Source organism: Monomorium pharaonis, chromosome 8, assembly GCF_013373865.1.
Source record: "Monomorium pharaonis isolate MP-MQ-018 chromosome 8, ASM1337386v2, whole genome shotgun sequence".
Taxonomy (NCBI): domain Eukaryota; kingdom Metazoa; phylum Arthropoda; class Insecta; order Hymenoptera; family Formicidae; genus Monomorium; species Monomorium pharaonis.
The window spans coordinates 14,902,687-14,928,322 of NC_050474.1; the positions used below are offsets into that span (position 1 = coordinate 14,902,687).

General features: G+C 31.2%; 1 protein-coding gene across 4 annotated transcripts in view; it reads left to right on the forward strand.

Moving 5' to 3' along the window:
• The first annotated feature begins 533 nt into the window (after positions 1 to 533).
• Positions 534 to 25,636, forward strand: part of LOC105832135 (DNA topoisomerase 3-beta-1) — a 172,750-nt gene continuing 147,647 nt past the window's right edge. For 2 of the 4 annotated variants that reach the window (XM_036291385.1, XM_036291384.1), the window contains exons 1-3: positions 534 to 787; positions 861 to 1,003; positions 16,506 to 16,700. In XM_036291385.1, the coding sequence (XP_036147278.1) occupies positions 697 to 787; positions 861 to 1,003; positions 16,506 to 16,700 (429 nt within the window). In that variant the 5' untranslated portion in view covers positions 534 to 696. The remainder of the gene's footprint in view (positions 788 to 860; positions 1,004 to 16,505; positions 16,701 to 25,636) is intronic. The other 2 variants (XM_036291386.1, XM_036291387.1) reach the window with 1 other exon arrangement.

A 25,636-nucleotide genomic window follows, 5' to 3' on the forward strand; every position in this document is an offset into this window, starting at 1 on the left:
GGCCTAATTAAAAATAATAACGTTCAATCGGTAAAACAGACGACTCCAGCATTCCCTTAAGATGATCTTATTATAAATATAAGATCCAACTATGAATACCGGCCTATGAATTCCGGCCATATACTGGTACGCCTAGGGAATCAAGGTTAGCAGTCTAGTATATTATAGAAGTCTGTGGCCGGTATTCATAGTCGGGTCTTATATTTAAGATCATCTTAAGTACTGTCTTAAGATGCCATCAACCAATCACAGAGCCGTATTAGCATCTTAAGACATTGCTTGAGACGATCTTGAAATAAGATTTGACTATGGCCGGTATTCATAGTCGAATCTTATTTAAAGATCGTCTCAAGCAATGTCTTAAAATGCTAATACGGCTCTGTGATTGGCTGATGACATCTTAAGACAGTACTTAAGATGATCTTAAATATAAGATCCGACTATGAATACCGGCCTATGAATACCGGCCTGTGGCTGGCATTCTTCTTCCATGTATATATACTCAAAGGTCTCTAATGAATACCGGCCATTAGATCGATCTATGAATACTGGCCCTATTGTACATTCGGCCATCACCCGGCTTATTGAAGACCCGACCCAAACAAGTAAATTGCCTTCGTTTAGATCTTAATATCTGTTCAGTTGCAAAGTAATTCCTTATTTGCAACGTTGTGTGAATAAAAATATTGTGGCAAAATGAAGACCGCTTTGATGGTGGCCGAAAAACCTTCTTTAGCAGCATCGCTGGCTAATATATTGAGCAGTGGACGATGTAGTACCAGAAAAGGTATGTTGATAATTCGAATTACTTATCCTCTTTCCACTTTCTTAATATTTTCTTCATATATATTTTTCTTTAGGGCTAAACGGCTCCTGTTCCGTTCATGAATGGATAGGTCAATTTAGATCCGAGACCGTAAATTTTAAAATGACTTCTGTATGTGGACATGTTATGACATTGGATTTTATTGGGAAATACAACAATTGGGACAAAGTGGATCCAGTAAGACTAAATATGACATTTTATTCGTTATTGTATTTATTTATTTTATTGTATTTCCTGATGAAATTGAATTACTGATATTAATAACTCTGAAATTGTTGAAACTAGAAATAAAAATTATTCAGCACTTACATTGCACTTACAATAGTGCAAAATTAATTTTAAGGAATTCTAAAGATAATTAACTACACATTATAAGAAAGTAATGAAATGCAAGACATTTTGTAGATTTATTAACAGAAGTTGAACATTGAAAAATGCTAAAATATGATTAAATTCTAAAAATATTAACCCTAAAACAGTAAACATTTTTTTAATCTCAAATGTGGATTATATAATCTTTGTCATGAAAAAAATGAAGAGATTCATATAATATAATAGCGATTTCAGTCCATCTTTAAAAATGGACTGCTTGCAGAATACCTAGGAAGGAAACAACTTGCAGTATATTTGTAATCCAATATTATGTTTGAGGTTAAAAAAGTAATTTTATTCTAAGAAAAAAATAATGCAAAGTATATTTTAATATAAATTAATAAAAGAACACTTTAAAATATGCTAAAATTCTATGAATTCTAAAGATAATTATTAAAAAGAAAAGTAATGATTGAAAAATAAATAAAAAGTAATTTTTAAATTGAAAGTTTTAATATTTCTAATTTATCACATACATACAATGTCGTGGCATATCAGCCCAACATATGTTCATTTATCTGATCAACTTAGGTCTGATTCAGAAACATTTTTTGAGAAAAATATTAAAAAAGCTTACAGTATCTGTAACATAAACTAGATTTTTAATAAAAATTTTGTTTAAAGAGGAAATTTAGGAAAGTAATCCTAGATGAGGCTAATCAATTTAGTTCGTGAATATATAATTTATCTATAGTACTGAATGCATATCGTCTTGCATTTGTCAACATTTTTTACTATGAATACAGTTAAAAATAATTCACATAAATATATATGGATTATAATTGTAGTAATTGTTTAATTATATTTTATTTATATCTGAAAAGAACCAGAATCAATGATCGAAACATTGTTTATCTAATAAACTAATTTGCCAGGAAGTCGATTTGATTTACTTATTTATTGTTTAATCATACATTTGTGTGTTAATTGTAAACACTTGGCAAGTTATTTTTTTATTTAAAAAATTTATTTTTATTTTTTTATGCATCTTTAACTTTGAACTTATTTTTTGATAAAATTGTTTTAAAAGGTATATAAAATACAAGTAAATATCAATATGAAGATCTAGCTATGACTGAGTAAGGCATATTCTATATGCATTTATACTACTTTGATTCATATTCTCTTATTGAAATTGGGGATCTGGACCAATTGGTTCTTAGTTCTTTTTTTCTTTTCTGTTGTGCAATGACTTATGAGGACAATTCAATTCAGTATTTGTTTCTTTTACACACTCAATTATTTAAATTAATAAATATTAAATACCATTAACTACTATTATTATTTATTAAGAATTGAAAAATGAAGAACCACAACCAAAAAAATTGTAATGTAAACGGTTTTTAGTTTTCTTTATTTGTCAAAAAATTAGAACCTGTTATACTGAAATTGAATTCGTTTTTAAATATTTTATTAAACCCTAACTGAAACCGAACCATAATTTTATTTTGGTCTGGGTCCCTAAGACACTTGCCCTAGAAAGTTGCAGGTCCCAAGTTTGATCCCTGACTGATGTTTTCATAATGAAATTATTTACATTCTGGGGGAAACAGAGAAATTGATGTTTATTAATATCATTAGTAAATTGATTGTTAATTTAATATCGCAATATTACTAATCTAGTTTATTTTATAGCTGTGGTATTTATTATGGTAATAAAGATTGAAGATTTTATTTAATACACAATTTAGTGAACATTAAAAGATGTATAAAATTACAAGTAAACATCAGCATGAAGATCTAGCTGTAACAGAGTAAGATGTATTCTGTGAGTTGTGTTTTCACATATTTAATCTATATTCTTTTATTTAAATTTTTTTAAATTTAATTGTGCGAGTTTAAAATTGAATATATTTATTACAAAAAATGTTTTAACATTTTTTTTTCAAAAAAATCTATAGTTTTTGAGATACATTATAAATTAAGGATGTATCGGACTGAAGTTTAAAGTGGTACAAAGTTGCTAAAAATTTGTGAAATTATTCTTTTAGTTTTCCTAATGTACTGCAAAAAACTCAGCATCCACTAAATGGTTGCTGAGTTATAACTATTTTAATTTTTATTGATTTTACATGGTAAAATCTTTTTCTATCTTATGGAAAAAGACAATCTTGATGGATAAAACAGCTAAAAAAATATAGAAGAAATAGTACCAGTGTTTTGAATTTTTTTGTACATCTAGTATATAAATGGATGAAAATAACCAAGTTTCAATTGTCTTCACTACACCGTTTTAAAGAAATAAAATATAACTTGAGATAATTGTTCATTTTCACTGTCAAAAGTTTAAACTCATAAGTGAAAAAATCGCAAATACGTGAAAAATATCTTTGTAAGAGTAAAAATAAGACTCCAACTATTATTCAAGTTTCTTACATTTAGATTTACTATGCGTTAGGTGTAGAGATTTAAGTATTTCAACTTTCATGCACTTTTGTCTAAGATTGTATGTCCGATACATCCTTAAAACTTGTTGAAGCCCATGTCCAGTTTAAGATTTACTATGAAGAATATTAAACTTAAAAATTGATTGAATTAGTAATTTTTTTATTAGTAAAAAATTACAATGTTATTAACACAATGTTTTGATCAAAATTCTGATCCTTTTCAAGTATAGTACAATAATTCTAGTTTTTTTTGTCATCTTTAGCATATCTTTTCCTTTTTTTATTAAAACGTCAAGTTTTGGTGGGATTTTGAAAACAGTATCTAATCCATATTTGTTTAAATGTCTTAATATTTACACAAAATTTGTCAAAAAACGGCAAGGCTACGCATCTCTTAATATTAAATTTTTTATTCACACTATTGGGATTTTTGAGCCGATTTTTTAATTCTTTAATTTTTTTAAAATATGTTCATTAATTCTTTTGAGAAACAATTATAAATCAATATCTCTAATTTTATGTTAGTTTTATGGAATTTGTTATTAGATAGAAGCACAATCAACAAGGTTTTTGATAGTGTTAATTTTATAGCGGAAATGTACTTTATAAAAAAAATACAAATGTGATAAATTTATAGAAAGATATCGAAATTTAAATGTTATTTATGATAGGGTTATTGAGTGCATACAATATTAATTCAAAAGATAGGTTTGTTTGACTTGTTGTCACATTGTGTTTGTATTTATTTATTGTTCATTTATTATTTATTTGTTTATTTTGTATTTATTTATTGTTCCTTGATTGCGTTTGTCAGTTATACAGTTATCTCTAATTATATAACACTGCACATTAAATTTAATAAGATGAACGCAACTTATATAGCTAAGGCTCGTATTTATTTCTTTATTTCTGACTTTCTTAAAAATAACACATGAGTTTTATGATATTTTTTAATTTTTTAAACTTATTAAATTTGACAGACTACTTAAAAAATTGCCCATTTTGGAACAATTGCATTTTGAATTAAATTTTATGCTAAATGATTAGTATTGATGATCCAGAGAAAAGAGCGACCGCAAAATAGATTGTTTTTTTGTCCCTTTTGTGGCCGATTTTAGTGTTAGTTAAATTGTATCCCAACAATGCCTTATGATAACATTAATTATATAAAAGTTTTAATTTGAGGTGACAGTTGGTTTCGATAATGAGTGGTCACCAGTATATTAACTAAATTACATGAAAGCATGATTTTTATGCGACTTAAAAAATTTAAAATCGTTTTTCTTAATGATTTTTGGGTTGCTAAAAACGAATCAGATTTTTAACACTTAAAATGATTGATCTAAACTGGTGGATACACTTAAAAATTACTACAGTTTTTTTAAACTCAGTTTGAAAACCATTTATTTTGGGGTTTTCTGGGTCGCTGAAAATAAATGTAAAGCCAGATTTTCGAAAATCAAATGGACTCAATATGGCAGACTACACTAAAAAATTTTTTTTTAATGTTTTTGTACTTTAGTATATACTGATAATGATCTTAGTATATAATTCTTCAACAATTAGTTTTAGCAGTTCAAAAAACTTGCAGCAGCAAACCTTAAGTTACTAGACCAAGAGTTATTGTAATTATAACTTTTTAAATGTAGTTTGCTATATTGAATCTGCCATTTTGATTTTCGAAAATCTGACTTTACATTTATTTTCAGCGACCCAGAAAACCTTAAGTTAAATGATTTTGAAACTGAGTTTCAAAAAACTGCAGCATTTTTAAGTTTAGCCGCCATTTTTTATCAAGCCATTTTAAATGTTGAAAATCTGATTTTAGATTCCTTTTTAGCGACTAAAAAACGTCAGGAAAAAGGGTTTAAAAATTTTTAAGTTTTATAAAAATCATGCTTTTACGTAATTTAATTAATACACTGGTGATTTTTGACCCCTCATATCTTCAAAACTAACTGTTACCTAAAGTTATGGAGGCAGACCACCTTGGAGGACTGAAAATTATATGTATTGTTACGCGCTGCCCGGTATACTCTCCGGCCACGAGTCAGCTGTCAAATCGGCGATGTCGTTCGGTGGCGGCGGTCAGCTGTCTGGAGCCGGGCAACGGAATTGACGGGAATCAACAAACTGTTGTTAAGAGGCATCGAGCCAATTCAGTCGTTGTAAACGCTTCTAATAAAATCGTTTGTTTTGAGAATTAAAAGAGTGTTTCCTCATTTCCGCGAGCGCGCGCGTAACAATCAGTGAATTTTTATAAAGAAAATAGTGAATGTTAATAAAATTTTGTTGTAAGGCCTTTATTCTACTACTTTGCAAAAATAATAAGAAACTATAAAAAAATTTTTTTATTAAAAAATGGCGAACCTATGCTGTTTTACTGGAACGCCTTTTATTTACGACGACTAACTGGCGTTGCGGAATTTTCAGACACTCTTTGACCTAGAAAACAAAACCAAAATTTCTCATTTTTTATGTACTAAAAACTAATATAATAGATACGGAAATTTCAAAATATATATTTGAAAGAAAATGGCAACTTTTTAAAAAAGAATTTTATTTTTGATCGAAAAATGAATAACAAAAAATGGCTATAAAAAATATTTTTTAATTTACCTTAAAATTTATATGTACTTCGTTAGTTTTTAATATGTAAAAAATGAGAAATTTTTGTTTTTTGTTCAAAGAGTGTTTGACAACCCCGCAACGCTAGTTGGATAAAAGGCGTTTTAGTAGAACGGCAATAGATCTGCTATTTTTTAATAATGAAATTTAAAAAAATACTTTTTTTTTATTCTTTAAAAGTAGTAGAATAAAGGCCTTGCAACAAAATTTTAGTATGTATATTAGTGCATTAAAAAAAAACATTACTGTTTTTTTTAATGCACTAATTTACATATGATTTTCCGTAAGTCCTGCAAGGTGGTCTATCCCTTTAAAACTTTTGTGTGATTAAAGTCTCATAAGCTATTATATTGTTTGGCATACAATTTAACTCCGAAATCGTAGGCCGCAAAAGGAGCGATTTTTGCGGTCACTCTTTTAAGATGAGCATATGATTAGTTTCAGAGATATGGAAAGTCAAAGTGGTGAGTTTTCTATTAGACAGTATGATTGTTAATTTGTTTTGAAGCGGAATTGAGTTCTGAAGATTTGAGTGTGTCCGCGAAAAAATTAAAATAATCTCAAGACAAATATGATGTAAAAGTAAATAACTTTTAATTATCGATTTGTTAATTTTGTATCTGTAATAAGTGCCATTTCTCAAGCAGTTGGATGCAGAAAGTATAAAACTGATATGATCTTTACTGAGTTTGTTAAGGGGATCCTGGAGTGACATAGTTACCGACATTTTTTTGCGAACTTGGATTTTCAAATTGTAATAACAATCCAAAATCCTTTTATACGATTAAAGTACGCACAAAAATAAAGAGGGCAACGTACGATTTGTTCTGATAAATAAAAAAATTGTTATTTGTTAGTCTCCTAATGACAATATTTGCTTTTTATACAAAATTTGTACGAAAAATTTACAGTTTATATACCTAAAATGATCTCGTCGTTCCCTAGAAAAAAACTTTTAGGAACAATATCGTGCAATTAGAGATAAGATTAGAAGCCTAGAAAAAAAGATTCGCATTCCGCAAATTGGAAAATAAAAAAGCGAAAATTTAGGTTCTATACGCGTAAAAAGTTGATAAGTAGAGCAATATGAAAAAAAAGTTGTTTTCTCGATATAAAATCCAATTCACAGATATTAATATGTATACTTTAATTCTGGAAAAAGATTTCCAAATCTGTAAGAGAAATGTATATCAAATCTCATTAATGATATGCATGAATGACTTTACATTATCGACCTCGATCAAATTTTAAAGGCACTCCAGGATCCTCTTAATCGCACCTTGAAGAGTGACGTAGTTGCTGATATTGCAGTTTGTATGTTTAATGACGACTTATGGAGTATTATAAAAATTATGGAGCTGCTAGATATCGTTATTGGACCAACTTTGCTACAATAATTGTGTAGAGGCTAACGAGATGCATGTAAAGATATATCCACATAAACTTGCATAGTGTTTATGCGCTTATGCAAGTTTGTGCGGTACCTTAAAGCAGATTGAACGCTCGCTCATGGACGCCGCAAAAGAGGCGCGCTTGTCTAGATCTTTATCTCACAAAGACAAAGAGAAAAATATCACCGTAGAAGGGCAACTATATGCACTGAGAAAAAAATTTCTTTAAATACATTTAAGAAACTCGGTTTTCTTATTACAAAGAAATGATTTTTTTCAGTTTAATAATGATACTATTGATGTCATTAAATCATTACTTAGAGGAACAAAATCAAAAATGTACGAAATGATTTATTTAAAAAAATAAAATATTTATTTGCTAGCATACATTGTTTTGTTGCTGTAAAAAAATATTTGTTTGTAATAAGAAACCGAGTTTCTTAAATGTATTTAAAGAATTTTTTTCTCAGTGTGGTTCTGACATCGCGAAATAAAGATAAATTTGAAACCTAACAATTTTTACATGTAAAATTGGTTTGGAAACCTTTAAACGCGTTTTTCTCGAAACATTTTTTTAATTGGCTTGCAGCATAACTTCAACAATTTTGGTTTGGTTTACTTGAAATTTTAATAGTATTTTTAAAACAATTCCGCGAGGTAACACGTACGGAATTCGATTAATTGAAAACTAAGTTCTGAACCGTCAGTTTTTTTACGTTAATTTTTACTTAAAAACACTACTCTGACTTTAAATGGTTGCTATTTTTTCAAGAAAACAAAATTTTTTTAATTCTGTACGTGTTTTACTAGGTAATGTAGATTAAAAGAAATTTTTTGTTAGTGATAGGTTAACTAATAATATTGCTAGTCTGCAAGCCCTAGAGCACCTTTAAAAAAAGATGTTTTTTATAATAATTTTTGCGCCGCCAGTTTTAAACGCAATAAAAAAATTTTGAAGTTTAATATGTATATTAATTTATTAACGCCCAAGCGGACGCTTTTTTCATAATTTTCAGCGACTTTATTTGCAATGTTAAAAATCTATAAAAAATTTGAAAAGTATCATTTCTTACATAAAATTTTACGCTTTTTTAGGATCTATCGTCAAAATTTGTATAAAATAAAATGTTATAGCGACCAAAAAAGTTATAGCGATTTTTAAGTAGAAAAATGCGAAAAAATCGTAAAAACTTTTTTAAATATTTTTTTACATTGAAATGGTATGAAACTCTAACTCTTTTTGCAACCATCGGTGCACAAAATAGTTGTACTCTAAGGGTATATTTTTTAAATTTGTTAACATTGTCATTATTATTTATATTGCTAGCGGTTAAATCGCAAAAATTTACGAATTATCATATTTTTTCCACAATAATTTATACATTTTGGATAACTAACCGTTTAGTATTATAGAAAATAATGATATTTTTAGCTTATTTTCGATCAAATACACTTTTTTAACATGGCGGATTTAATATGGCGACCAAAAAGTTAATCATCGATTTTTACGTTTTTCTTAAATTTTTCTATAAATCTTTTCTCGAAAACTTTTATACACTTTTATATACTTTTATACACAAACTATTATTAGTTTATAAATTTATTTATTAGTATATATCAGTGGACATAAATTTATAAAGTTATGAGGTAGTAAATTTAAAATAGAAATTGTTGATTATTAACCTTAAGCATACATTTTGTTACATGCGTTTTTTATGAAATTTCGTATACATGAGTTTTTCAGATCGCTGAATTCAAGTCTGGAGTCAGAATTTGAAAATTTTCAAAATTTAAGATGGGTATGATGGACGAAATTAATGAATAATAAGTTAGTTTATTTTAATTTGAGTGTCTGGGGGTTTTTAGGATTGTTAATTATAAATTTGAAATCCAAATTAAAAAATTTAATATGGCGGACCCAATTTGGTAGATAAGTTTTCGAAAAGTGGGTTAATTTATTTCAATTTGGGTATCTGTGAGTTGGGTATCTGTGAGTGAGGGAACTATCACTTCCAAAAAAATTGATAAAGAATTCAAAAATTTTTTATCGGGTTTTTTTTATCACAAAAATTACTTAAAATTTCCTTAAACTTGTCTAAACGATGTTTACAACATATATTTTTTTCATTAAAATAGGTCCAATCATTTTCGAAAAAACCACTTTATTTTTCATTCCCCCTCCATAACTCCCCAAAAAATGCAATTTTGTAGCTAATTTTTGAAGAAGTTTTACATCTCAAGGGTGTCAACTAATGATATCAATTTGAGCTCGATTAGTGCGGGGGCAGATTTCACCTGCTTATTCCGCTATGCCCTTTATGTCTATTGATATATACTAATAAATAAATTTATAAATTGATAATAGATCATGCATAAAACAGTTTTTAAAAAAGGATTCATGGAGAAATAGAAAAAATGTAAAAAAATCGACGATTTTAGCATCTTTTTAGTCACCATATTGAATCCGCCATATTAAAAATTGCGTATTTGATCGAAATTGCGAATATTAATCACATTATTTTTAGTGATAATAATAAGCTGTTAGTTATTTGAAATTTATGAATTACACAAGCACGCAAAAAAAGAAAAATGGTTGATCCAACGAACCAGACTAGTCAATCCTTATGTATTTTGACTCGCTGAATCCGAATTCAAGGTCAGAATTGCTGAATTGGCTTATTTTTTCTTAACCCTCTGCCTACACATGGGGTTACGGTAATCCCAGTCGATTTTGAAATGTTCGCTACTGAAAAATATTTAGCAAGAGGACGCTAGAACCAGGGGGGGGGGTTTGAACTGTGCTCTACTTATTCCTCTTTGGGCGTTGTGAATGTTCTGAAAACAACAGAAGTAGGAGCATCGAAAGTGTGTGTTGGGGTTACAGTTACCACATGTGTAGGGAACGTAAAAAAAAATGGTAGTTTCAAATTTGAAGGGTAAGTAAAGTTATTTTTTTGTTCATTACGTATCTCATTTACGCATACAGTACTTATATATATTACCAATGTCGCGATCACTTTTCGAAAATATGCTGCAATTGTAGCATTACAAATTAAAAATTTTTTCTATAACAAAAAAAAATTATTTTTAATAAATATTTTTTGTATTAATAATTATGTTTTTTAAATAAATATTACTATTTTTACTATTGGGTTTAAACTGCATTCATTTTTTACTAAATTTACATTACAAAATAAATATATTTTTTGAACAGAATAAAAAAACTGACGATAGATTCTTAAAGTACAACTTTTCCCCTTTCCATTGATCACCATTTTAATTACTTTATTTATTTTTTTCTAATAAATACAGGCGTTTGAAAAAAAGGCAAATTTTTACAAAAATTTTTCGTTCTTTTCTCATTCTTTTAAAAAAATCTCTTTTCTTTTAATATTTTTGACTTTTCAGCCAAGATCATCATAATTCTGAGATTTTTTCCTTTCGATTAAAAAAAAAATTAAAATTGATTAAATACATTTGGAGATATAAGTCAACGAAATTTTGGGGTTAGCGTAAACTCTGTGTATAGGAATCGGGAGAAAAATAAGGTGTGTAGGCAGAGGATTAACCTGTATAATAAAGTGTGTAAGCTTGCGTAACTACATTACCCGAGGAAAATACAATACGTATGACAAATCTGAGCTTCTATGAGTGAATAGCGTAGAAAATTCACTCCCTTATTCTATTATATCTAATTCTTGTTTTTTTTTGCGGTTAGGAAAAAATAAGGCAATTCAACAATTCTGACCTTGGATTCGGATTCAGCGGGTTAAAATACATACGGACATAGTCTGGTCTACCGGACCAACCAGTTTTTTTTGTATGCTTGTGTTATTGGAAAAAATACAATTCGGAAATTTTTGCGATTTAGTCATTTTTCAATGAAAATGACAATTCTGGCAAATTTGAAAAATATACCCTTAAAGTACAATTATTTTGTGCACCGATAATTGCAAAAAAAGTTGGAGTTTTATACTATTTTAATATGAAAGAATATATTGAAAAAAAAGTTTTGGCGATTTTTTGCATTTTTTTACTTAAAAGTCACCATAACTTTTTTTAGCTTTATTTTACACAAATTTTGATAATAGATTCTGTAGATTCTGAAAGAGCGTAAGCTTTTACGTAGAAAAAAACTCTTCAAATTTTTTATAGACCTTTAACATTACAAATTAAATTACTGAAAATTGTTAACAATTTGGTTCGTTTGGGCTTAATTCTTTCAGGGGTGGTGGGAAACAGGGTTGTCACTTTTCTTTGAATAAAAACTAGCTTTCCAATTAGCGGGGGAGGGGGGGTGAAATATTTACAAGTTTATTTACATAGTACATTTTTTTTATAAGTCTATTTTCATATTATTACACATCATAGAAAAGATTTAAACATAAAAATGAAAACTTTGAAATAAAATTAAATAAAACAAAATTAACAACATTAATTCTATCAGTTAAAAAATATCAGTTAGTAATATTAGTTAAACAAAAGCATATCATAGCTTTAAAATAATAATAAAATAATTTTAAAATTTATTTTTGGTTCCACACGTATTTTTTTGTTATTTTGAGTAGCATTAATAAGCTTTTTGTCATTTTTAAGTTGTTGTATAAATTCATTACAAGACATCAAAATTTATAGATATTAGAAGTTCAGATCTAATTAATTCTACTGAACATCGATATCTAATATCTGTCCACTTTAACGTTATGTACGAAAATGCTCTATAAATGCGCTGGATGGTGGAATGTTCAATGCATAAGATACAATAAATTGATAATTTATTTAGTTTTTCATCCTTTACTTTCTTGAATATTTATCATTTTTTATCTACACTGATATCTTCGGTAAGAGAATTCATTATCAATGGTTTTGCTATAGTAATCATTAAATAATTTGTCCATTGATATTTTATTATCAAGTCTTAATACTATAGCAGCTTTAACGATATTATTATAACAAAGATTTTGTTTTAAGGACAAAGGCTGAATCTGTTTAAGTGGATTTGTATCATTAAAATTAAAATGATCAATAAGATAATCACATACATTTTTATAAAAAATATTAAAATCAATTTCTGCTTGTTTTAAAATTGTTTCATCTGCAATTTTTTTGATCCGAATATGTGAGCCAAAATATTGTTCTTTAATTCTTAATTTAATACATTTAAGTAAGTTTTCCATAATATTAAGTAGTTTTGTTGATGTAGTCTTTGTGTGTGTGTTTTGTAATTGTAAGCTAGTCTTCTGAAACAGCATATATTTGCGCAAAAATGTAAGTACAGTGATATTTATTGATGTTTTTTTATATTATTTTCAAATTTATTAACAGAACTATCTTGAGAGCATTTGGACAATCTTCTTTAAGAGATAAAAAATAATGCATTAAAACGGAATAAAATTTTAATATATTTTCAATGGCTTGCCCGAGAGAGAGCCATCTTGTAGGTACATGTTTGTTTAGTTACAGCCATTCAAGATCCGCAAATTCTACAAACTCTCAAGTTTTCTCTTTTTAAAGATTATGATTAAAAATGAGAATAAATTTTGAGAACTACACTTTCTACATCTATATCTAACTTATTTAAAGCATATTTGAATATGTTATTAATAATGAGCAAGACAATTAGCTTTTAATAAATTTGGATTTTTTTTCTTTTAATAGTGTATAGGTAATTTATGTTTATCAAAATTAACATTTGTGTTATTTGCACTTAGTATAGAAATGTAATTATATCCAAATTAAATTTATGTAGTACATCTAATATATTATTAGTTATTGCATTAGATGTTTCAAAAGCATTAAAAAAAATCTGGTAACTTTGATATCCTTTCTCAAATGAAAAGTATTGCATACAAATCGGATACATTTTTTTATTTCCTTTGTTTGAAATATCTGTCATAAACTTTATTACAATGTATTGGAATTTCTGAAACTGTTTCAAGATTTTTTAACGCTCTTATAACTATTTTTTCAGCTTCAGAGCTAAGAACTTCTTTGACATTACTTTCAGACTTTGTTCTTCCACATGAAAGTTTGCAATAACAGAATCAGAAAAAAACTGTGGTAATAGTTTAATTTTACAGTTTAGTTAATTATAAGATATACTATGTTTAACATAGTGAAAAACATTAATTAATTCAGTAAAAAAAATTTTGTCTGATTTATAAGAGTCTGGCTTCGTATAAAAATTACTCATTTTATATGAAGTTTTTTCAATTATTGATATCTTTTTATGTCCTATTTTATTGGCATGATATTTTACATCATTAATACCGCCATGTGAAATCGATAAATTTTTGTTTCATTTTTTATATTTTTCATAAAATTCCATAAAATTATCACTTAACCAAGGAAAAGTTTTCAACCATTCAACACGAAATTTGTACGTACGCTTTATTTTTTTTAACGACTTTAATACTCCTGGTTCAGGTTCCTGGTCTTTTGATAAGTTAGAGTCATTCATATCAGACATATTCATATTTAGTGTGTAATGCGTGACGTAATGCGAAAAAAACATATAAACAGAACTGGTTGCATAACATTTTTATTTTAATTAGATTAAGGCTGCGTCTTTGAACGCTTTTGTGCTAAAAATATTCTCTATCTTCATTACTCAATGCATATTGAAAAAAATAGAATAATGCTTTTAGCATGAAAACATTCAAAGCAAACCCAGCTTAGATTAGACACTTATGTCCATTTCTACGAACGTGGATTAATTTTAATTTTGGTTTAACTTGCTTTTCATCATTTTCTAATTTTTAGAACTGAAAAAGTAAGTTAAGCCGATTATAGTAATTTTCATTGATAAAAGTGGACACTATGGTATAGAATGGTTACATGTAGTATAAGACTGCATTCCGATATTCGATTTGTACCACAAATATTGGTACACACTGACACTCGTGATAGTCTGGCAGTGAATATTGCAACACAGCCATTGTATGTAGTTCACGTCATCTGTCACATTACTCACATATCACATTACGCACTTTCAATTAGCAATAGATATATCAGGAAATACAGTTTAAATTTAAACATACTTACAGCACAAAATATGTACGTAGCTTAAAATTATGTACTACATAATAATAACAATCAAATATCAGTTATCTGATATCAGAGACACCTATTTATTGCAGACGATGATTATATTCAATATCAGAGGCATCTATTTATTCCAGATGCTAAAACAGGGTTCTAAAGTCTTTGAAGCTCTCTTTGGATACTGCATTTGGCTTACAAATTTTATCAATTCCTGAAAATCAGGACTTTTAGCGTCCCGGCCGCTATTGTGTCGGGACGCGGGACAAAGATTGAAAAATCGAGATAATTCCGGCAAAATCAAGATGGGTGGCAACCCCGGTGGGAATACTTCCCACCACTGGCGCCGACTTAGGGAGGGCAGAGCACTTTTGGCCCCTCCCCCCAATAATTTTTATCTTTTTGAAAGTTTTTTTTTTAAGAAACCGCGCGCACAGCTTAAGCTCGTATCAGACTACCAATTAAAAATAAGGAAAATAAGCTTTCTTTCTTGAATATTTGAAATAAACTTTCTTAATTTTGTGCAATGTAAATAAAAATATATGTAAGTGTATAAGATATTAAAGCTTGCATACTTATATATGAAGCATACTTATATTTGAAGCTATTTTAGAACCTGCGGCATTATTCTTGCGGGCTGTTTGTAAAATGCTAGGGAACTTTCCAATTTTTGATAAGAAATGATATAATGTAATATGTGAAAATGTTTTTAACTTTTATCTCTCTAGCCTAAAAAAAAGGTCGTTAGAAATTTTCCTCTTGCCCCCCCCCAAAAAAAGTTTTTCAAGTCGGCGCCACTGCTTCCCACTTTATTTTCTTCGGTTTTTTAAATATAATTGAGTTACATCGTATGATCGATAATTCTGTTACATCGTATGATCGTGAAATAAACTGTTCTATATTTGTTAATGTTAGAACTATGCACTACTATATTAGTTTTGCATCAATCATGCATTTTGCAATTATTAACAAATAAACAATGACGAAAAATGCTCTTTTTTGACGATAAATTTGTTCTAGAAGCTCCTTTAATGTAAATAAACTTCTAGATCATAATTTTAGATTCTAGAGATGACGAACTAAGTCATATTAAGTTAAAGTTACAGAAAGTATGTTATTTTTTATTCAACAAAATATACTGTAAAATGCTATTTTTGACATATAAAATGATTTATTCACTTAATATATAAGTCAATTGTGTCGAATTTTGTACTTAATGGTTAAATGGATTGCTGATTATGAAAATAATTTGAAAAATGTAAAATTCAAAATGGTGGCTACAAAATATCGAATGAAAGGATTTTAAGAACATCATTCTAGGAATTTTTTTTCTCGAAAACTATGCATTTTAGCGAAAAATCGAAAGGGACCTTTTTTTTACAAATTTTGTGTACAATACGGCTATAATTTTTTAAACGTCGAATTTTGAATTTTTAAATTTTGACTTTGGATTCAGTTTTAGGATAATCCAGAACATTCTGAAACGACAGGACTTATTCGACGTAATTGTTAGAAAAAATGTGCCCCTGAAAGGATTAATGGGTCAAAGATTACATTTACTTAAGTATTTTAATATTAAAAATTTTTTTGACACGAAAAAAGAATTGAATATGTACTTTATTTCTGCGCTACAGTAACTTTTTAAGGCCTGTTTCTGCTAACATAGATTAACTTTAATCTCGGTTTAACTTGTTATCTTATTTTGATTCAAAAACTTAGAAAAAGATAAACAGTAAGTTAAATCGAGATTGACATTAATTTACGTTGACACAATTCATTATTTATTACAATTTTAGTAAAATACTTTTATCAAGATTTATTATTTTATTGTGTATCAAATAATGAACTGGATTTTTTTAGGCAGAATTGTTTTCTTGTTCAACTGAGAAAAAGGAAGCAGTACCAAAATTAAAAATACCATACTTTTTGGCCAAAGAAGGAGCACAATGTGATTATTTAGTATTATGGCTTGATTGCGACAAAGAGGGTGAAAATATTTGCTTTGAAGTTATCAATTCAGTGCAGCAGGGAATGCACAGAAAATTACATATAAATGCAAGTTATTTCTATATTATGTTTGTATTAAAGATACTAAATATTTTTATGCAATAGATTGCTTAACCCATTAACGCTCAAGTGGACGCATTTTTAACACAATTTATAGTGACCTTGTATTCAATCTTAAAGGTTTAAAAAAATGAAAAAAAAAATTTTTTTTTTACATAAAATATACGCTCTTTCAGAATTTATTATCAGAGTTTGTGTAAAATAAAACTCAAAAAGTTATGGCGGTTTTTAAGTCAAAAAATAGATTTTAAGGAAAAATTTTAAAGAAAAAATTTTAAGGAAAAAATTGCAAAAATTTTATTTTAATTTTTAAATATCAAAATGGTATGAAACTTTAATTCTTACCGTAATCATTGGTGCACAAAATAGTTGAACTTTAAGAATATATTTTTTAAGGGCATAGCAGGATAAGCATGTATATGCTGCCCGTGCACGAATTTGATTGAGATTTTTACAAAAAGTTGGCATTGTTGTGAGATTAAATTTCCTCAAGTATTATATCTGAAAAATAATTTTTTATGGGAGTTACAGGGAATAGGAGAAAAATCGAAAAAGAAATTTTCTTGAAAACGGCTGAACAGATTTTGATTAAAAAAAAATGTTATGAGTTTTAATTTCACAATGTTATAAAAAAATTATGTAATTTTAAAAAAAATATGGGTCAAAAAAATTGTCAAATTTTTTTGAATTTTTTTTTATGGGATCCAGATGAGATACTATCACCATTTTTTTGTGAAAAAATCTATGACTTCTTTAGTATGACATATTTAAGTTTTAAAATGATCGGAAGGGTACTACATATATAAACTTAAATATATATATATATATATATAATTAATAATATTTCATTATTCATTAACATATATACATAATGTATACGTATATATTATTAAATATATATACTGGGTGGTTGGCTATAAACGTTGGCTATAAACCTTATAAAAAAATAAAAAACATCGAGATAAGTACAACAAACGGGAAACAATTAGGCTCAACTACATAAAGTTTTGAGAAAAATTGCTAAATAGATGTGCAAATAAACGCGCAATGGACGGGCATCGTGGGCCTCATACATTCTGTATATACATTATATAAAAAAAAAAATTTTTTTAACGGTAAAAAAAAGTGCCAAGTGTATGGATTTGTGATTTTTTTTTTAAGGAAAAAAATTACAAATTCTAGATACAACTTTTGATCACATTCAACCTAAGTGATGTATACTTTTATGGTTGGAAAAAATTACATTTATTTATATATTAAATAAATTCAAGATAAAATACTTTTCATCAAATTTAACTGAAGTAATACTGAATAATTCATTAAAAGTCTGCCGCATCCGATTTTTTCTCGCAATTTTCTAACTTTATCGATTGTGTATGTACATCACGATCAAGTATGTAAGGTTAATTGCGAGAAAAAATCGGATGCGGCAGACTTAATGAATTATTCGGTTTTATTAATTTAAAACTGTAGTTTATCATTAAAAATACTATGGCGCATTTTCTGAAAGTTGTAAAGTGACCTGCTAGTATAAAGATAATAACAAAAAATATTAATTTTACGTACAGTTCTGATAAGCTTGCAAAATTACGAAAGATAAGTTGTAGTGGATTTTCAACGAATTATTCTCTTTTATGGATTTAAAATTCAAGTATATCAATGAAAATACTATGAAATGATTCTCTTAATGTTTTCAATCAACTTTTAATTTTTTTAGCTTTGCAATTTATGTAGTACAGTTAAAAAATTTATGTGAAAAATTTTAGTTATGAGCTATCGTCTCATAGTCGAGCTATGGGGACTAACCATCCTTAGTTCCCATCGCTTATCGCTACGAACAACGTTGCGAATAGCAATGAATTTTGTTTGCGCTTTCCTCGTCTCGCGGCGAGCGATGACGATCGTCTTGTTTCCCACCGCGCTCGTGTTTTCGTTATAGCCGTGCGTACATAGCCGTGTAATATTTCACTATTTTCCGACAATAATTATAAGAACTGTACGCATGGAATGGAAAAATTTAGAGAGCTTTTTGTTTTTGATTTTCGTGGGCAACACGATAGTATAAATATAATGCGAAGGTTTATTAACACCCTGTATATTAGGTGTACAACTTTGTTTCCGCCGTTTTTTTTCGAAATTTGAGGCTTTATTGTGAAAAACTGGTTATACATTTACGATTTAAAGTAAATGTATAATTATTGTCCATCGCTGGCCACTTACTATTATCTTTCTGGGAGTATACGAATCCCGCGTCGAAAAAACTGGTCATCTTTTGAGACGATCCACGAAGTGATCCAATTTTTCACTTCTTTATAAGAACGGAAGTGTTGGTTAGCCAGGCCGTGTGTCATTGATCGAAACAAGTGATAGTCAGAAGAAGCAATGTCCGGAGAATATGGCGGATGGAGTAGGACTCTCCTATATAATATATATATTAGGTGTACAACTTTGTTTCCGCCGTTTTTTTTTTCGAAATTCGAGGCTTTATTGTGAAAAACTGGTTATACATTTACGATTTAACGTATTGTCCATCGCATTCCATTTCAACATTTCCAAGTATGTTTTGACGGGCTTTGCGACATAGGGTCGAGCATTGTCATGCTGCAAAATCACTTTATCGTGTCTATCGTTGTATTGCGGCCGTTTGTCTTTCAATGCTCGGCTCAAACGCATCAATTGCTTTCAATACCGATCGCCTGTAATTGTTTCAGTCAGTTTTAGTAGCTCATACACTACGTTGAGCTGGTCCCACCAAATACAAATCATGACCTCGTAGCCGTGAATATTCGGTTTGGCCATCGACGTGGAAGCATGAGCGGAAAGTTCTTATGATTTTCTGCGCTTGGGGTTATCGTAATGAACTCATTTTTCATCTCCAATCACAATACGATGCAGAAATCCCTTCCGTCTTTGCCTTGCAAGCAGCTGTTCACAAGCAAACAAACGCCGTTCAACATCTCTCGGCTTCAACTCATACGGCACCCAATTTCTTTGCTTCTGAATCATTTCCATGACCTTCAGGCATTTTGAAATGGTTGAGTCACTCCTAATGATCCTGCCAATTCTTCTTGCGTTTGACGAGTCTTGATCAAGTAATGCCTTTAATTCTACATTTTCTAAAACCTCTCTTTCACCGCTATGCCGGTTTTCGACGTCAAAATCACCGTTCTTGAAGCGTTGAAATCACTCTCGGCACGTTCTTTCACTAATAGCGGCCTCACCATACATATTTGAGAGCATTCGATGAGCCTCAGCCGCAGCTTTCTTCATATTGAAGCAAAAAATTAAAAACCTGCAAATAATGAGAATTTGGCTGACATTTTCAATCGAAAATAATTTTATGATGCAGACACAAATCGACTAATATTTCAGTGGCGTTATGTTTACCAATGCCTAAGCTTATTGTATAATAATGTCTACGATTTATTTATTTCGACACCACTTACTGCTACAGCCATCTATTGGAAAACGGCGGAAGCAAAGTTGTACACTTAATATATATATATATATATATATATATATATATTGTAACCGCGCTCGCGAGCAACGGCCAACTTTGCGTCTGCGTCACCCTGACCCCCTGGTTACGGCCCTGCGCCGCGCCGCCCGGGTGTCGGGGCAACCGTTTCTTGTAATTTTTCGATGCAATACGTAATTGGGCGTCAAGTACGTTAAGCGTACCACTCTGTCTACGCCAAACCACAAAGTAGCGTTACGCTATTGAGATCGCGGAAAAGACGGCGCTCGTTAGGGGACCGGGACGTTAACGGCTCTGATAGCCAGCTACTCAGCCCTAAAATGGCAGAGGGAGAGGTTCGGTGCGGGCGAGTGGAATAGGCAAGGTGAGAAAACTATTAAGGCAACATAAATTTAACAATAGAATTGACAAATATATTTAACAGTAACCAATACAAAATTATACGGTTCTGTTGAGCGGCAATGGTGACTTGCGCGCGTTACAAGCTGACGACCGCTTGAAATTAAATTTCGCGAATATGGGACAATTAACGAGCGGATTATTTTACGTACGCGGGAATTCTCCGACTTGTCTACGCTTTATCCTGCGTCGTTGGTGAACGCCAAACTCCCGATAGGATAACGGTTTTGTCAAGGGCGATCGGGACGAACAGTAGTTCCGAGTCCGCGCGGCACGCGACGGACTCGTGCTTTTCCATACGTTACAAGATTCTGCGAGTAAGATGCGCAATAATTATGAGCGCAAATATGAGCTCGCCAACGAGGCGGTACAAGACATTGACATTAAATCGGACGAGAGCGCAATTACAAAGTGATTCGCGATACAAATGCGACAAAGTAAATTAGAGTTTACGAAATTATAAATGCGCGACGGTCTACAATAGAATTAACGACAGTAACTCACGATACGATCACGCTACGAAAATACAGGTGACTCGGCTGCGGATCGGGATGCATACGCAACGTAATGATAATACAGAACGAACAGCACGGAGCGAATTCACGCGATCGGGCGAAGCAACGGTACTCTAATAAATTCGTGACTCTAATCTAATGACTACAAGATCGTAATAAATTCGTGACTCTTTTGTGAGTTGCTCAATCGTGAAATCGGTGGCTTTACAATTCTAATACGATGCTCGTCTCACCAAGCCGGTTCTCCTTCTCGGCCTCGTCCGGATCGGGAGGTTTCCGGCTTCTGCGGCTCTTACACGATATCTCAGCTTGGGATCTGGTTCGCACACACAATACAATACAACGTCCGCAGCTCGAGTGAGGGATCCTGGATCCTGCGGGGGCCGCTCGGCGACGCGCCTCACCTTGCCTCTAATAAGCCGGGCTCTTATTGGCCGCGATTTTCCAAAATCGACTTGCGCGCGACTCGCAATGTGCACGCCGTTGCTTGCTGATCAATCCAAGCGCGCTGGTCGATATTGTTGGGTCCCGTGCACGGGAATTTTTGGCGCTTTCCTTTGCGGCAGATTCCTTTCTCCTTGCCGGGCGCATTCTCCGCCACCGGGACGTTATCTCCTCCTCGACGAGGGCGTTTACTGATTGCAAGCTGTCGTGATCTCCGTCGGAACTTGTGCGGGATCGGATTTGAAGTCGCCCCATCGGAACACCGGCCTCGCGTGCCTTCGCTGGATCCTGAAAGCGTGATTTGGTGGCAGTATCGAAATTCTCGTACGATAGGTAATTGTAGGCAAGATAAGGGCGGTATTACCTGCGGACCCTCGCTTGAAAAGGGTTTTCGTTATTCCCTCGATGTCCGCTCACTCTGCGACCTCCGTGAAGGTTCTCCGTCGAGACGAGACGTCTAAAAATTACCAAATAGATTGCTGTGGCCACCGATTCCCGCCGCACTCGCAATGCAGGGCTGGTAAGAAGCTTACAATTAGCGAAGGGACAACACACGAGACGACACACACAGAAAACACGACTTATTACGCTTTCGCGTTCGTTTCCAAGCGGGAGGACGCAAGACCCGCGTGATGTTAACGCGTAAGGGCCGATAAGGCCCTTGTGACGGACAGCAGCCTGCGGTTGTCACGTCACAATATATATATATATATATATATATATATATATATATATAGAGAGAGAGAGAGAGAGAGAGAGAGAGAGAGAGAGAGAGAGTGTCCCTGAACATGTTGGTCAACGCTCGTAAAAAGGTAAAAGGAATTGAGAAGAACATAAAAGCCCAATATTGTCTTGGGTTAGATCCACTAATAATCGAGATATTAGAGTACGGGATCTGCAAAAATCTAATTAATTTTTATCGTAATTGTGAACAACAAATTAATAAAAGCTTATCGTACATTGTTAGTAGCACGATGACTTAAGTCGGTCAGCTGCAGCAGTCAGCATCGAGCGCATCGCGCGAGGTTTCGCGCAAACCGTTCGATAATTAGCGCAATGCTCCTTAGACAGCACTTGCTGTCTAAGCAATAATTTGAAATACTGACCGATTTACGCTCTCACGCAATCCTCCCCTTCTTTTGATCCAACTACCGAATTATTGGATATATAAACCGGCGAAAGAAGGTGAGGAACGGGTCAATCCGAAGTAGACAAACTAAGACAACACACGACACTCTGCTTTGCGGGGTCGTGTATCGCCGAGATAACTTATTGTAAATACACAACCACGACGCTCTGCTTTGCGGGGTCGTGGACAACGAGCTCATAGACGCGACACTCTGCCTTGCAGGGTCGCGATCTATTCACTGTAACTGAATACAAGAATAAAAGTGTTCAATACAACTAACGGTGTGAGTGACCAAATACCTTTCTCGCGAGATCTCTGGCAGCGATCCCAAATCGTACTCACAACAATAATATAAAAAAACATTTGCACATTATTGGACTCTGAAAAGGTCCGATTCATGTATGTCCTGATTTTAGGCAGTGTTGTTAACTTTTAAAATATACTCTGAGTTAAAATAACCCGAAAATAAAATACAATTAAACTTAAAATTAAAATTTATTGATATTTATTTTGTAATAATTGGATTAACTTTAACCTTGAATGTTAAAAAAAAAACACTTAATTTTTAGTTCAAAATAATTTATTTTCTCGTCGCAGTAACTATTGAAATGGCTGTTGTATCCTTGGTCTCGGGATACAGTGCGGGACCGCTGCCGATGACTCCTCGGGATCAGGTTTCCGAGAGATAACGCCGAGAGTTAATAACAAGAGATATTTATTTATTCTTCCTGTACAGTTTTCGTTAGCGAACCCGAAAGATGTGTTACTACGTCTAGTTTGTAGTTTCGACGAGCGACATATACTCGTCGCTATTATTATTGATTATGAGCCCCCTCGTTCTCTTTCCGTGGTCTTTATATACTCAGCCTTTCGGCTTGTTACCAAGGGGTGTCACTCGCGGTCACGGGCCTTTGGCCCGTGCACTAGCTTAGCCAGCAATTGCTAGCTAGGCGCATTCCACCGGAAATCAGGAGATTTTGGGTGGCAAAATGAGTAACCGGATATGTAGCTCGGTGTGATGTCCGGTGTGAAGGCCGGTGCGATGCCCGGTAGCAAGGCCGGACGGTGTCGTCGCGCGAGGTGTCACTCGACACCCTTCTCGTTATTACAAGTAAAGTTTGTGTGAGTGTCGCGCACTCACAACATGGCTTTGGATTATTTTGACTCAATATGTATTATATCTATGTTTTATACAGGAAGTGTGTATTTTAAGAGTTAAAAGTAGCATAATTTTTCTAATCTGTAGCCTATAAGATGTAGTATTTTATATTTTATGAAATGAAAAAAATATTTTGTTTTTAACAACTTTGCTTTGAGGTTACCACATATTCTATAACAGTGCTCAACATTAGTTGCCCTTTTGGAACGGTAGGCGTCGCCTCTGAAATCTGCTCGAAAAGGGCAACTAACGTTGAGCACTATTCTATAAAATTACGGATTTGTGATTGATTTTATTATTAAGATACTTATGAAAAGGGGTATTCTAATGATAAAAACAATGGTGGTCATATTGATACAAGTAATAAGTATACCATATACGTAACCTCAAAGCAGAGTTGTTAAGAACAAAATATTTTTTCATTTTATGAAATATGAAATACATCTTGTAAGCTACAGATTCGAAAAATTATGCTACTTTTAACTCTTAAAATACTTCCTGTATGAGACATAGGTACTGGGTCAAAATGACCCAAAGTCACTTTTAATGGTTACTGCGACGAAAAAATAAATTATTTTAAACTAAAAATTAGGTAAATTTTTTAAACATTTAAGATTAAGGTTAATCCATTTATTTTAAAATAGATATCAATAAATTTTAATTTTAATTTTAGTTTTATAAATTTCTTTTTAGGTTGTTTTAAGCCAGAGTATATTTTAAGGGTTAACAACACTGTCTAAAATCAGGACATACCTGAATTGGCCCTTTTCAGCGTTCAATAATGTGCAAATGTTATTTTATATTATTATATAAATAATGGCTTCTTTGTTTTGGCCGAAATTTTGGATCCGCCATTTTGCATTTCCAGATTTGTCACACGGCATTCTAAAGTAAAACAATCAACGAAAATTTTTAGCACTTTAACATTTATTTATCTCAAGAAATAAAATGTGCAGGAAAGGGACGTTTTTACAAAAAACGCCCCATATGTACACACACATATATATATACGTATATATACACATGTGTGTATATATATATATATATATATATATATATACACGTATATACAAGGTGTCCCATTTTAATCTATTACACCTTTTAACTTTGCAAGGAGCGATTGTATAGACAAATGTTTCAGACAACAGTTGTATGGCTTTAAGGGGACATAAGATGGTGACCTTGGCCTTGACCTTGGAAGCAAATTTGAAGGTCATTTAATCCTTCGAGGTCACACTAAGTGGTTACCACCCATCGTTATTTTTAAAATGCTGTATTTATGAAATTATTAAAAATATGCTAACAAAAAAATTCATAGATAAATTTAAATGTTTGGAAAATGTATTCTGATATTATTTAAGCAAAAATCTAAAACCGTTAGTACCTAAAAAAATTTTTTAATTTTCCAACATTAGAAAAAAGTTTTTACAAAATAAATCATAACTTTTTTAATTTTCAATATTTTTAACCAAAAAATTTAGACTTTTATTGTTCAAGTTTTGTACTTCAAGGGAAAAAATATGTCTGACCATTTTTTCAAAAAGAGTATTTTGCATACTGAACATGGAGTATTTTAGTATACTGAAAAACAGGTATTTTTATAGAAAAGTCATATTACGATACTATTTATTTGAGCGTCACTTTTTTGTATGTCACGCAAAACCCTTTTTTCTTCGCAAAATAGATTGCGGTCTACCGCGTGCACGCAATGTTAGAATGCGTTAATCTAACGTTACATTTTCAAGATCACTGTCCACAGATTGTTCTGAATCGCTTGAATATGATTCTTTGAACATGATT